Source organism: Carassius auratus, unplaced genomic scaffold, assembly GCF_003368295.1.
Source record: "Carassius auratus strain Wakin unplaced genomic scaffold, ASM336829v1 scaf_tig00216006, whole genome shotgun sequence".
In the NCBI taxonomy this organism is placed as follows: Eukaryota; Metazoa; Chordata; class Actinopteri; order Cypriniformes; family Cyprinidae; genus Carassius; species Carassius auratus.
Genome location: NW_020528357.1, coordinates 87,844 through 101,913, shown reverse-complemented (window position 1 = coordinate 101,913; position 14,070 = coordinate 87,844). Strand labels below are relative to the sequence as shown.

Genomic DNA, 14,070 nt, shown 5'->3' with positions numbered 1-14,070 from the left:
CTATGAACTCGCGAATTGACTCAAATGATTCGCGATCCCGCTACGAACTCGCGAACTGAGTGAAATGATTCGCGATCCCGCTACGAACTCGCGAACTGACTCAAATGATTCGCGAACCCGCTACGAACTCGCGAACTGACTCAATTGATTCGCGATCCCGCTATGAACTCGCGAACTGAGTCAAATGATCCGCGATCCCGCTATGAACTCGCGAATTGACTCAAATGATTCGCGATCCCGCTACGAACTCGCGAACTGACTCAAATGATTCGCGATCCCGCTACGAACTCGCGAACCGACTCAAATGATTCGCGATCCCGCTATGAACTCGCGAACTGACTCAATTGATTCGCGATCCCGCTATGAACTCGCGAACTGACTCAAATGATTCGCGATCCCGCTATGAACTCGCGAACTGACTCAAATGATTCGCGATCCCGCTATGAACTCGCGAATTGACTCAAATGATTCGCGATCCCGCTACGAACTCGCGAAATGACTCAAATGATTCGCGATCCCGCTACGAACTCGCGAACTGACTCAAATGATTCGCGATCCCGCTATGAACTCGCGAACTGACTCAAATGATTCTTGAACTGAGTCAAATGATTCGCGATCCCGCTACGAACTCGCGAACTGACTCAAATGAGTCGCGATCCCGCTACGAACTCGCGAACTGACTCAAATGATTCGCGATCCTGCTACGAACTCGCGAACTGACTCAAATGATTCGCGATCCCGCTATGAACTCCCGAAACGACTCAAATGATTCGCGATTGTCTGTTTCTGTGAGTGAGGCGGAGCTCAGCTGCTGCTCGTTATAACGGACCACTCAGTCGGTCCCGAATTATTTAATATTTGCCTGTTAATTTTTTTTATTTTGAGCGAATTTGAGTTGTGACATGTCAAAGGAGAACAAAAGCTGTGAACACAAGAAGGGTCAGATGTGTTCTGCGAGGTCCTGCAAACATACTGGCAAAATGAGGTAAGAAAATCGCTATCTTTATTATCTTTTGAAAATAGTAAAGTATAACCAGAGTTTACAAATGGGTAGCATAAAGGACATGTAACCTGCAGAAGATAAATAAATACATGTGTGTGTATTTTGCATTGCTTTATCACAGATGGTTGAACCAGTTCACCAAATTGAACTGAATCGTTTGAAACGGTTCGCATCTCCAATAAGCATTAATCCACAAATTATTTAAGCTGTTAACTTTTTTAACGTGACTGACACTCCCTCTGAGTCAGAATAAACCAGTGTCCAGGGCACCATACAGACTTTATTAAAGAGTTTGGTGATTTTACATCCGAGTTAGTTCTGGCTGCAGATAAAGTTTTAATAGTTGGTGATTTTAATATCCATGTTGATAATGAAAAAGATGTATTGGGATCAGCATTTATAGACATTCTGAACTCTATTGGTGTTAGACAACATGTTTCAGGACCTACTCATTGTCGAAATCATACTCTAGATTTAATACTGTCACATGGAATTGATGTTGATAGTGCTGAAATTAATCAGCCAAGTGATATCTCAGATCATTATTTAGTTCTGTGTAGACTTCATATAGCCAAAATTGTAAATTCTACTTCTTGTTACAAGTATCCAAGAACCATCACTTCTACCACAAAAGACTGCTTTTTAAGTTATCTTCCTGATGTATCCGAATTCCTTCGCATATCCAAAACCTCAGAACAACTTGATGATGTAACAGAAACTATGGACTCTCTCTTTTCTAGCACTTTAAATACAGTTGCTCCTTTACGCTTAAGGAAGGTTAAGGAAAACAGTTTGACACCATGGTATAATGAGCATACTCGCACCCTAAAGAGAGCAGCCCGAAAAATGGAGCGCAGCTGGAGGAAAACAAAACTAGAGGTATTTCGTATTGCTTGGCGGGAAAGTAGCATATCCTATAGAAAAGCATTAAAAACTGCTAGATCTGATTACTTTTCTTCTCTTTTAGAAGAAAACAAACATAACCCCAGGTATTTATTCAATACAGTGGCTAAATTAATGAAAAATAAAGCCTCAACAAGTGTTGACATTTCCCAACACCACAGCAGTAATGACTTTATGAACTACTTTACTTCTAAAATTGATACTATTAGAGATAAAATTGCAACCATTCAGCCGTCAGCTACAGTATCACATCAGACAGTGCACTATAGACCCCCTGAGGAACAGTTCCACTCATTCTCTACTATAGGAGAGGAAGAATTGTATAAACTTGTTAAATCATCTAAACCAACAACATGTATGTTAGACCCTATACCATCTAAGCTCCTAAAAGAGGTGCTTCCAGAAGTCATAGGTCCTCTTCTGACTATTATTAATTCCTCATTGTCATTAGGATATGTACCCAAAACCTTCAAACTGGCTGTTATTAAGCCTCTGATAAAAAAAACACAACTTGACCCCAGAGAACTTGTTAATTATAGACCAATCTCGAATCTCCCTTTTCTGCCCAAGATACTAGAAAAGGTGGTATCCTCACAATTATATTCCTTCTTAGAGAATAATGGTATATGTGAGGATTTCCAGTCAGGATTTAGCCGTATCATAGTACTGAGACTGCTCTCCTTAGAGTTACAAATGATCTGCTCTTATCATCTGATCGTGGGTGTATCTCTCTATTAGTTTTATTGGATCTTAGTGCTGCGTTTGACACAATTGACCACAACATTCTTTTGCATAGACTTGAACACTTTGTTGGCATCAGTGGAAGTGCATTAGCATGGTTTAAATCGTACTTATATGACCGCCATCAGTTAACACGGGATTGCTTCTCCAACGCAATGGAAGTGGAAATGGGCTTCTCCACACAGCTCGCGCTGAAAAGCGACGCGGTGCTGGAGTTAAGACTGCAGCTTGAGCCAGTTGCTCGAATTGATATGAACAGACACCTCGACATCCTCCACTTCAGGTGAAGGTGGGGGAGAAAAAGTCCTCTACTTCAAACGAACCCTCCGTTGCGAAGCTACTTGCGTCACTAGTCAATCTCACTGCGGGTCTCAGGTTCACGCCCCACCCGCTCAGCCCCGCCCTCGGTTCGCCCCCTCCATCTCCGCTTGGCTCTGCCCATTTTTCAAATATTGCCAGTGGGTGGAGTCAGGCTCTGACCAGGGGTTTAGTTACCCCTTAATCTAGAGACTGCTCTTCAAGTTCTGAACAGTTTAAATTAAATTAAAATGTATGCATTTAGCAAACGCTTTTATCCAAAGCGACTTACAGTGCATTCAGGACATAAATTTTTTGAAGTGTGAATCAAGTGTTCCTGGGGAATCGAACCCCCAACCCCACAATGCTATACCAATTGAGCTACAGGAACACTACTGTCTACTTTAGCAAATTGACACAAACACAAAAAGTGTTCTTTTTTTCCTTAACACAACCATTAGTTGCTTGGTTTGTTGAATGGTTACTCTAATAAATCTATTTATACCATGGTTTGTCTGAATATTTGATTCTGATTGGCTAAAAGTTGTGCATTAAAATAATTTGATTCAAAGGTAGATCCAGTCAGTGTAATTACAATTACAGTTAAATGTGCTGCTGAAATCACATACATGCAAACAAAACACTTGCACACGAGATCGGAGATTAAAATAATGTGAACTGTGCCATTTTGCATTTATTTTTTTAAATAATTTTTTTAAAACCTCAGTCGCATTGCTTCACTGCCACTCATAAATCCTCTCCTGTGTTCTCATGGAGTAGTAAAGTGTCCATTGTGAGCATACTTCAGAATCTCAGCAGAAGTACTTTGATTTTGGATGCTGCTCTGCTCACATACTAATTAATGATTAATGTTTGAAAGTGAAGTGTAAAATAAATTATATAAATATTTTATTTGACTAAGTAATTACAGTAATATTTCAGTCTTTATATATTAATAATTGAAAAAAAAGCTAAATAATAATGTTACTATTTAGATGTTGTTATTTGTTCAAATTTACAGGGTAAATTTTCATCTTGAAGTTTCTGTGGTCATAATTGTTTGTGAGTTGCACGTTCCACTGTGGTAAAAATGGTCCGTCACATCCCTAATTGTTTGGAAGGAAGTATGCAAGATTCTAAGTTATTTCACAAGTTTTTTGAACTTCAGGAATCAGTAAAGCCAACTCGAACTACAGTTTTTCATGAAGCTTCAAACCCCCTCCATGCAAAAAGAGCCAGCATCAATATGGAGGGTGTCAACATTGTGAGCGCAGAAATGGATGTGATGGAGGCAATATTTCATATTCAGTGTGGAATACCCCAAGCACATCACTCACATGATGAATTGTGTTGAGCAATACCTGTTTAAACTCTCCAGAAGCCAGGTGTTTCAAGGTTGATTTGTACATTTAAAGCCTTGAATATCTGAAATTACTTTTTGTTATTCTAAATAAATGACTAGTTCTATGCACTTTGGGTGTTGGTTTGTTTGTGCTTATGAATGTAATAAACTCAGTTATCATTATCCTGGTAGCCTTCAGTAAAATCACTGTCTAAAATCATTGAACAGGAGTTTTATTTTTTTATTCACACTGATAGCAAATAATCTTATCCAATCACTTTAAACTGATTTTATATTTTGAGTCAAATTCTTACATTTAATCAGTGAATTGGAATAAAAAGACATTTGAGTTTTTTCCAAGGAAATGAAATTAAAACACAGAAGCTGCATCTGAAGAGGTGTTTAGAAGTATTTACACACGGTTTAATGCAGGACATCAGCATTTAACCTGAAATTACAAATGCTTAAATAATTGTATTTGTATTTTATTAACGATGATATCTGAAATGATTTAAAACATGAAAACGAATCACCGTCATGTTGCTCAGAGACACAGAACAGTGCTGTTGCTGTGTTTGAAATGAGTTCTGTTGGAAAATGGAGCAAGAACGTGTAATATGGTGTCTACAACAGAAGTCTCTTAATGAACTTCTTGTTTACTGAGCTGTAAACAGCGTCGCTTTTACAAGCGTGAGTTAGGTTACTACTTTGCATATAGACCAGTTGTTGTTTCCGCAATCATCAATTTAAATGGATATACTGACAAATAAAGTAAATAAACTTGAGATTTATATTGGGGCACGTGCTCCAGTAGTGAGGCCTCTGGAAACATCTCCAAAAACTCTCCACCTCTCAGTGTGGTTTCTCGTCCACAAGGGGGCAGGGTTTCTTCTGGCGCTCTTCAGGAGTTTGAGGAGTATCTAGAGGAGCAGGACTTGTTGAGATGATCAGACTGGAGCTCCGCTCATCCACAGCACATCGCTCATCATCCGGATCCGTGAGAGCGTCGCGATGATGCGGAGCGCGTTATTCGCTCTGATTGTGTTCGTCGGCTCACTTCAGGCGGATAAACGCGCGGCGGAGATGAAGATGAGCCTGATGGAGTCTTCATCATCATCACCATCATCATCAGCCTCGTCGCTGGAGCTGAACCCCTCCGCAGCGCGGATGCTGAATCGCGATGCTGAAGCTGATGAAGATGCGCGCGCGCCGAGAGTTCCGCGCGGGTCCAAACACAAGCAGCAGCAGCGCGAGCGGAACGCGCACCGACACCCGCGACCGCATACCGACCCCGACGCGTTCTTCACCACGCCGCGAGTGTTCAACGGCTCCCTGCGCGTCCACAACCCGCTGCACCCGCTCACGGAGGAGTCGTACAGCGCGTACGCCGTCATGCTGCTCGCGCTCATCGCGTTCTCCGCGGGCGTCGTGGGTAACCTGGCGCTCATGTGCATCGTGACGCACAACTATTACCTGAAGAGCACGTGGAACTGCGCGCTGGCCAGCCTGGCCTTCTGGGACTTCATGCTCCTGTTCTTCTGTCTGCCGGTGGTCATCTTCAACGAGCTGACCAAGAGGAGACTGATGGGAGATCTGTCCTGCAGGATAGTGCCATACGTGGAGGTGTGTGATCAATCAAAGCACCAATCAGTCAATTAATTAGGCAACCAATCAGGCAGTCTGTTCATATATGTAAAATATACACACATCTTGTACATCACAGATATGTCTGTCTGCATTACATCTGCAAGACTAAAATGTTTGCTCTTCTGTGATGTCTACAGGTGTTTCCTGTCAGATGTCAAACAGACATTTAGAAGATGTTTATGATGTAAAACTGATATCTTAGAGATGTTTATCAGATGTTTGTACACAGCAAATGAAGAGATCTTTATCAGGCAAAACAAAATATGTTCCAAGAACTTTTCATGTTCCCGTATTATTAAGAAAAACATACTTCAGGATTCCAGTCTGCAAGAGGTCTGTTAAAGATCTCTTCATCTGCTGTGTACAAACATCTGATAGACATCTCTAAGATATCAGTTTTACATCTTAAACATCTAAGACATCTTCTAAACGTCTGTGTGACATCTGATAGGAAACATCCTGTAGATGTATCACAGATGAGCAAACACTCTAAAACATGTCTTGCAGATGTAATGAGATGTGAAAAATCCAATTGTATCACTTAGCAAACATTATGAGAACATTACTTTAGAATGTTAGAATGTTATCAGAACATTCAAGAAACATTTAAATATGCCAGGCCAACTTCTAACCAAATATTTTCAGAATAAATAAATCTATATGAGGCAGAGTGGCTTCAGAGTGAGATCAGATATCTGATAGTTTTTTATTTTTATTTTATCCATGGAGCGTTGTAAAGTCGTGAAACTATGCATATTTCCTTAACGTTTGGATAGCCAACAACTTTTTAGAAAATTTCCAAAAACCGGACGTTATGAGCTCATGGAGAACATTCTGAAATTATGTTTTTATAACTTAACAGGAACGTTAGCATAACGTTCTTAAAACATATTTTTGTTAGCTGGGTAGATGTTTTTGTGCTAACACTTTGAGAATGTCATTAAAGAATGTTACATGGGCATCTAAACAAACAAACAAAAAAACAAAAAAAAATCCATCTGTTAATTGAAATAATAAAGTTTCTATCAAAAACCAGATTACCATGGTGCGACGTCCCAAAAAACGTGTCAATACCACAGTACTTTTTTTTTTAAATGAGCAGACATTAATTATCTCTTTTATTCACCCTTAAAACATAAAACTGTAACTAACCGTCGTTTCTTGAGTTCATTTTCCAGCCTCCTCTTTACAGCACCAGCTCTCCCGATTGTCATGTAAATGAGATATCCGGGTAATTAGCGGCACTAATCGGGCTCATTAGCGTTTTGAATGAGTGTTTAGAGTGTGTTTCAAGGGTAGGATTGTCTATGGAGGGTGTTTGCATGTCTGTTGACCCACTTATGTGTGCTAAAACATTTTATTATATGGCAGTAAATTAACACATTAGATGAGATGCAAATTAATTCAGCCTGTATAATATACACAGCCACTCGGGAATATTAACCCTTATTTAGCCTATATCACACTTACTGACTAATGATGGCATAACACATATACCATAGCATTGAATAACTGCATATTCATATACCATGGTACTTGGTTTTCCAATGCATTTCAAATAATACCATGGTACTTCCATAGTATATGTAAAAAAATGTGGTTTTACCATGATATGTGTACAAAAAAACAGAGTATCATCATTGTTTATGTTCAAAAAACATAAAATCCAAAATCATGGTATTATCATGGTACATGTCCAAAAACATGAATATATCACCAGAATAGATATGTGTTATGATCATTGTACATGTCTAAAAAACATGATATTACCATAGAACTGTTAACCATGATAAAACATGGTATGATCATGGTAAATGTCCTAAAAAAAGTGGTTTTATCATTTTACATGTTCAAAAACATGGTATCGCCATAGTAGACATCCAATAAGGAGTGGTATCACCATGGTAAATGTCTAAAAACCATGTCAGCATAGTAGAAATCCCAAAAAAACATGGTAAACACATATAAAAAATGGTTTTACCATTGCATATGTCCAAAAAACAAGGTATCTTCATGGTGAATGTCCAAAACATACATGTTAACTATGGTACATATCCCAAAAGAAAAAAAACTTTTATGGTGCTATAGGTCCAAAAAATGTAGTATTACCATTGTTTCTTGCTGGTCATGTGATTTCATGTCAGTCTGTATGTTGCTGAGGTGTGTTTGTTGATGTGTGTTTCAGGTGACGTCTCTCGGCGTGACCACGTTCACTCTGTGTGCGCTCAGCATCGACCGCTTCCACGCGGTGACCAGCGTTCAGCCGCGGCCGCAGCAGATCGAGCCCTGTCAGTCCATCCTGGCCAAGCTGTCGGTGATCTGGGTGGGGTCTCTGGTTCTGGCCGCCCCGGAGCTGTTGATGTGGCAGCTGCAGCAGGAAGTGTCTCCACGGACGGGTCTGCCGGTGGACTCGTGCATTCAGCAGCCATCTGTGACGCTTCCCGAGACACTGTACTCGCTGGTGCTGACGTACCATCAGGCAAGGATGTGGTGGACCTTCGGATGTTTCTTCTGTATGCCGCTGTTGTTCACCGGCGCGTGTCAGCTGCTCACACGACACGTCACGAGCGAGAACGCCAAGAGCAAAGCCGCGCGTCCGTCCTCCATGTCATCTTCATCGTCCTCCGCGTCCTCGTCTCTGAAGAAGCAGCGGCGGGAGCGTCAGCTGACTCGTACAGTGGTGGCCTTGGCATCCATTTACGGCATTTGCAGTTTGCCAGAAAACGCCTGGAACATCGTTCTGGCCTACGCAGGCGTGGAGGTGGGCGTGGCCACAAAGGCACTGCTCGCTCTGATTGGCCAGTTCCTGTTGTTCGTGAGGGCGGCAGCGACGCCCATCCTGTTGCTCTGTATGTGTCGCTCTCTCGGACGGGCATTCATGGACTGCTGCTGCTGCTGTTGTGATGAGTGTCTGCCGGATCCTTCGTCGTCGTCCATGTCTTCGTCCACCAACGCCACAGCCGTCTCCTCGTCCCTGTCCTCACCTGTCTCCGTCCAGGAGGAGAAGCTGAAGATCGTGTCGGGGACGTCGCCCGCAGTTTTCTTCGATAAAGTGAAGGATGGTCCACCCGAGCTGATCATCGGAACGCCATGTTGATCTCGGAATGTTGGAATGCGTATCAGTTTATAAAAACTGTGAATGAAATATCGCCCATCGCTAACACTCTTAAAGGGACAGTTCACACAAAAATTCTAATTCCGTTGCCATTAAACGTTCCAAACCTATTTGACTTTATTTTGTTTAAAGATTACAAAAATGTGTTATCACTACATTTTATCAAATTAAAAATATGATCAAATTTAAATATTATAAGCTATAGAATTATCATGCCATGATTCAACGCTGGATGAGGAGAGTTATACGCAGAAATGCAATTTCCCATTTCTTTATCTACGTCCAAAAGGTCTAGTTTTTTACTTTATCACATTTAGCGACTTAACAATCCTCGATTAGTTGCTGTATTTCAGTCTCTAAGTCTATTTTCTTTATAGATCCATCACTTCTACACTACAGAGATACGAAGAAGTTTATTGTACTTCATTGGAATTAATAACTAATATTTTGTTTATCCATAAACTTTGTATTGCTGGATGGACCGTTGCGGCAAACTTGAAAACATGTTGTATTTTTATGCACTTAATTAATTTTCATCTTTTAATAGTCAATGAACCAATGGTTTGGAAAAGCAGAAATCATCTTTTCAGATCAATCTTTATAAGTTTTGAAAAAACAATTTTTTTTTTTTTATTGAGTCTGTCTCACATATCAAAAGACTGTCTGATTCGCTGCTGGAATTAAACGACTTGTGCACGTTTACAAACTCTCAGCGGAGACAAACGACTCTATGAACTATGGGAAAATAGTGAAAAAAACTTTGCAACTTTAACACGTTAGATAGTAATGATTATAATAGCGAAAATGAACCTGATATAGCTGAACATATTGTTAGCATCGGATCTTTTGTATTTCTTTTTTGTACTTGGTTGCAGCCAATAAAATAAAATACTTTTAAAATAAAATACTTTTTGCTTCTCTGTTTGACTCACACAAACACTCAAAGGATTTGTACTTATGTGACCTGTCTGTGTGAAAGAACTGGACACACAGTTGAACTGCTGTCTCTTGGCCGTTCTGAAGTGATTTTCCTCCTACAGTAGATTCTCAGGAGGAGTCGTGGGGGCCCATAAGGACCGTATTGTTCCCGAGCCGCGGCCCCCGCGCTGAATATCAATAGCGGCCCCTGAGCGGTTGCTAAGTGACTGTCACACGCCAGCTTCGGCATTCAGACTCCAAACAGCGGCGGACCAGAAACAGACTCACATTCTCTCAGACCGCCGGTTGTTGTGGAGACGGGACCCTTGCGCAGATGTGGGTAACACGGAGGGGCAGTTCAGCTGTTCTGTGGGAAGAATGGGGTAACAAGTAATCTGGGGTGGATTAAACGCTCTGTGCTGTCACGAACCGTACAGAATGAGGTCAAGAGTGTGTTTTACACTTTAAGAAAAAAAGTAGTAGTAGTTTCCAGCTGATTCTTGGGGCACAATCTTTTAAAGTTTGTTGTCTGGTAAAAAAAACCCTTAGAACACAAGGGGTGATTAAACCAGATGATATTCAGGTTTCCAAAACTTGATCAGAAAGATTATCTGAGCTGAACGTGAAAACTGGTCATAGAAGGAACAATGTCCACAACAGCGCCCCTTGTGGTGAAATTGTGCATAATGTCAAAAACAAATATTTTTTAAATGTTTAGATAATATTATAGTAATATATAAATAATAAACACAATTTTGTGATATATTTGTAAAATATAAATCTAAAATAAAGTATTTTGTCTGCTTTAACTACTATCTACTATTATTAACGAAAACGCGACTAGCGCACTGTTGCTATGGCAAACTCAGGTGAACGCAATTTTCAATTTTTTTTTTTATTGTCTAGAGTAAAAAAAAAATAAAAAATACATGATAAACCTGTAATCAAATTAGAAGGTTACATCAACTAATTATAAAAAGTTCTGACTATAAACTCAATCACTACACATATTTTTCTAAACATTATTCATTGACTGATTTTCCAAATTATGTCAACAAAATAGTTTTTTGTTACATTTAACTCACTTCTGTGAACAGTTTTGTCTCTAGACCATTAACTCACTTTGTATTGGTATATCTGCCATTCAGTAATATTTCCAAAAGCGCTTGAGCATTTCCTCTGTTGCTATGGTGATCCCCTCAGGCGAACTTTTTAGCACAAAATCAAAATACACGCTGACAAACGTGTAATCTACATAACTAATTATGTTAATTACAGCTACAAACTAACTCAAACACTATCCATTATGGAAGCCCATTTCAGCCACTGGAAAAAAAAAATTCTCTCACAATTCTGACTTTTTCCTCTTATAAAGTCCAATTGTGAGGGGAAAAAAGAATATTCCGAATATTCAAGTTTTCAGAATTGCGAGTTTATATCTCACAATTCGGACTTGACTTACAATTACGTTAAAAGTCAGAATTTCGAGATCGAAAATTGCAATTCTGAGAAGAAAAAGTCAATTTCGAGATAAAAAAATCGGATTTTATTCTTGCTATTACTAGTTTAAATCTCATAATTCTGACTTTTTATTTTATTTTTTATTGTGAAATATAAGCTTTATAATATAGTTATAAGGTACAACTTTGAAGGGGATGTTTTTTAATTATTTTTTAGAACTGCAACTTTGTCTCAGAATTGCAAGTTTATGTCATGCAATTCAGAGGGAAAAAAGGTTGCAATTAACTTTTTTATATATTTTTTTAAATCAGTGGCAGAAACGGGCTTCCTTAAACCATGTCTTAAACAAACTAATAAACAAAAAACATTATTTATGAATCTTTTCGAAATGAAGCGGTCCCCAGATGTCCACAAAAGAAGGTTTTGTCACATTTAACTCACTTCTGAGAACACTTTTGTTCCTAAACTAGAAACCCACAGTGTCCCTCATAAATGGCTTATTTTGTCACAGATATGAATTCATGAATGACAATCAGCATCATAAAACACACATAGAAAACAGTACTGTGGTGTTATGGTACTGAGTGTTTAACATATTTACATTACAGTAGTATAGTATTCCAAAACCGTATTTAATTATATGTTTTAGGGAAACCACAGTACTATAGTCTCCTCAGAGAGTGTGTGTTTATATTTATTCAAGAGTTGTATGTGTGTGGGTTTTGTGTTGGTTGACGGCTCTCTGACACTGTTTGTTTTGTTCCGCTGAAGTGGACCGAAGCTCCGCGTGAGGTAGCCGTGGAAACCCTCTCAAGGCCGCTCCAGATCACCGCGGGCTCGGCGGAACCGACCGTCAGCAGCGCCGCGGGGCTCGACGTCCGTCCGCGGGAGCAGGAAGACAGAACCGGATCATAGACCGGCTGGACATCCGGCTCGTCAGCGCGCGCTGTCACCGTTTCCGTGACAACACTGACCTCTGGACTTGTCACATCCTACAGGCTGAATAAGAGGCCAAAACCGGTCCAAAACAAACAGCAGTGAGGGGTCTGACGGGATGAATGTAAACAGACAGACCGCGCAGGAACCCAGTTAACTCGCTAAAACTAACAGAGCGCTGGAGCGTTTGTGTACGTTTGAATAAAAAAGAGCGCGAAAGCCGCTGATATGACGTTAGTGTTGTGCGCGGTTTCTATCCCTTACGAAAATTAACCATGGTTTTTCTACAAATGAAACCAAAAAACCATGGTTACTATAGTTAAACCATGGTAACCACAAATTAACCATGGTTTCGCTATATTAACCATAGTTTAACCACGGTAAATGTTGTAAATCTGTGGTTAGACAAATGGGAGTCAATACGCCAAAAAACCATGGGTTACTACAGTTTTACTATAATAAAACCATGAATGCTGGGGGTTCTGATCTCTGAGACTGTGCAATTTCAGTATGAGATCAATTAATATTTTCTTTTTTTTTGGACAAATATTAAGTTAACATGTATTACTATTTAAGGCGAGACACTGCAGGTGAATAGGGCAAAAAAATAACTATTAGTTATCACTTTACTTACCCAGTTGATTGATTACATTGATTATTGCAAAAAAAAAAATTGTATTACAAGTTTTCAAAAATGTTATGTTTAAATATGCAAATGAGGCATTATTTAATTAAACATGTGCTAATTTGCATAAATGTCTAGTACAAAAATCTGAACACTAGATGAAGTCAGTTTCAAAAAACGTATTTTTTTTTTGAGATATTAGAGCCAAATGTTTTTACAGAGGGAATTCTGGTTATCTTTTTTTGTCACTCCATAATTGAGAAAATACTTTGAACAGCCAGAAAACAATATATTTTCACAATTTTGGGGGGAATAAAATGTTGTATATAATCATGGAAAATTGAACAAATCCCTCTGTAAAAACCTTCAGAATATAGACAGGAATAAAAATGTCAAGTTTGGTGTGTGTAAGTGCTACTGAAGTGGAGATTTATGGGTCAGTGTTGAAGAAAAAAACTCATTTTGAGGAAACGACCTTTAAAAATATGTATTGTAATTGAAATCTATTGAAACAGATAAAGTGCTATAAAAGAAACACTTAACAGTGTCTTTTGGATGTTTTCCTTCCACTAGTTTGAAAAAGCACTTTATGAAAAACCAAAAAGCCCAAAATCTCAAAAATTGACAGGTGCTTGAAAAAACAGTGTTTTTGCCTGCAGTGTCTCACCTTAATAACTATTTTTTAATTGTCACATTAAATCAGTAAACGTTTAGTTAACCTTAAAATGAAAAACTGCTGAATAGATTTCAGATTTTTATTAATAATTAATCAGAAAAGTATTTGTATGTCTCTTCTGACCTCTGCTGGAGAATCTGAAGACTGAAGCTCACTGTAGTGCACAGTATATAAATACATACTATTTTTTTAAGGTAGGTTGAGCACATTGCATTGTGGGATACAGCATACTTGTATATCATTAAGGGTTCCGCAATTGCAAAAAAGTAAAAAATGGTGCACAACACATAGTATAATATAGTACACTATTCTGAATCTTTTCTGATCACATTTACCCCAAAAGCACCACATTTAAACTCTTCGTAAATCGAAACCACATCTTTATTAAAGAAAGAAGAAACCCTGG

The 14,070-nt window shown here is 39.1% G+C and overlaps 1 protein-coding gene across 1 annotated transcript; it reads left to right on the top strand.

Moving 5' to 3' along the window:
• Positions 1 to 4,807: 4,807 nt before the first annotated feature.
• LOC113096618 (prosaposin receptor GPR37L1-like) lies at positions 4,808 to 9,414 on the top strand. The gene is made up of 2 exons (XM_026261989.1): positions 4,808 to 5,909; positions 8,119 to 9,414. The coding sequence occupies exons 1-2, from the start codon at positions 5,298 to 5,300 to the stop codon at positions 9,028 to 9,030; spliced, it is 1,524 nt and encodes a 507-aa protein (XP_026117774.1). The 5' UTR covers positions 4,808 to 5,297; the 3' UTR covers positions 9,031 to 9,414.
• Positions 9,415 to 14,070: the final 4,656 nt, after the last annotated feature.

What these genes read in the sequence shown, in the direction of transcription:
- LOC113096618 (XM_026261989.1), top strand. Translation starts at nt 5,298, where the DNA reads ATGATGCGGAGCGCGTTATTCGCTCTGATTGTGTTCGTCGGCTCACTT. An exon ending in GGATAGTGCCATACGTGGAG is followed by an intron (nt 5,910 to 8,118) that starts GTGTGTGATCAA and finishes TGTGTGTTTCAG; the next exon opens with GTGACGTCTCTCGGCGTGAC.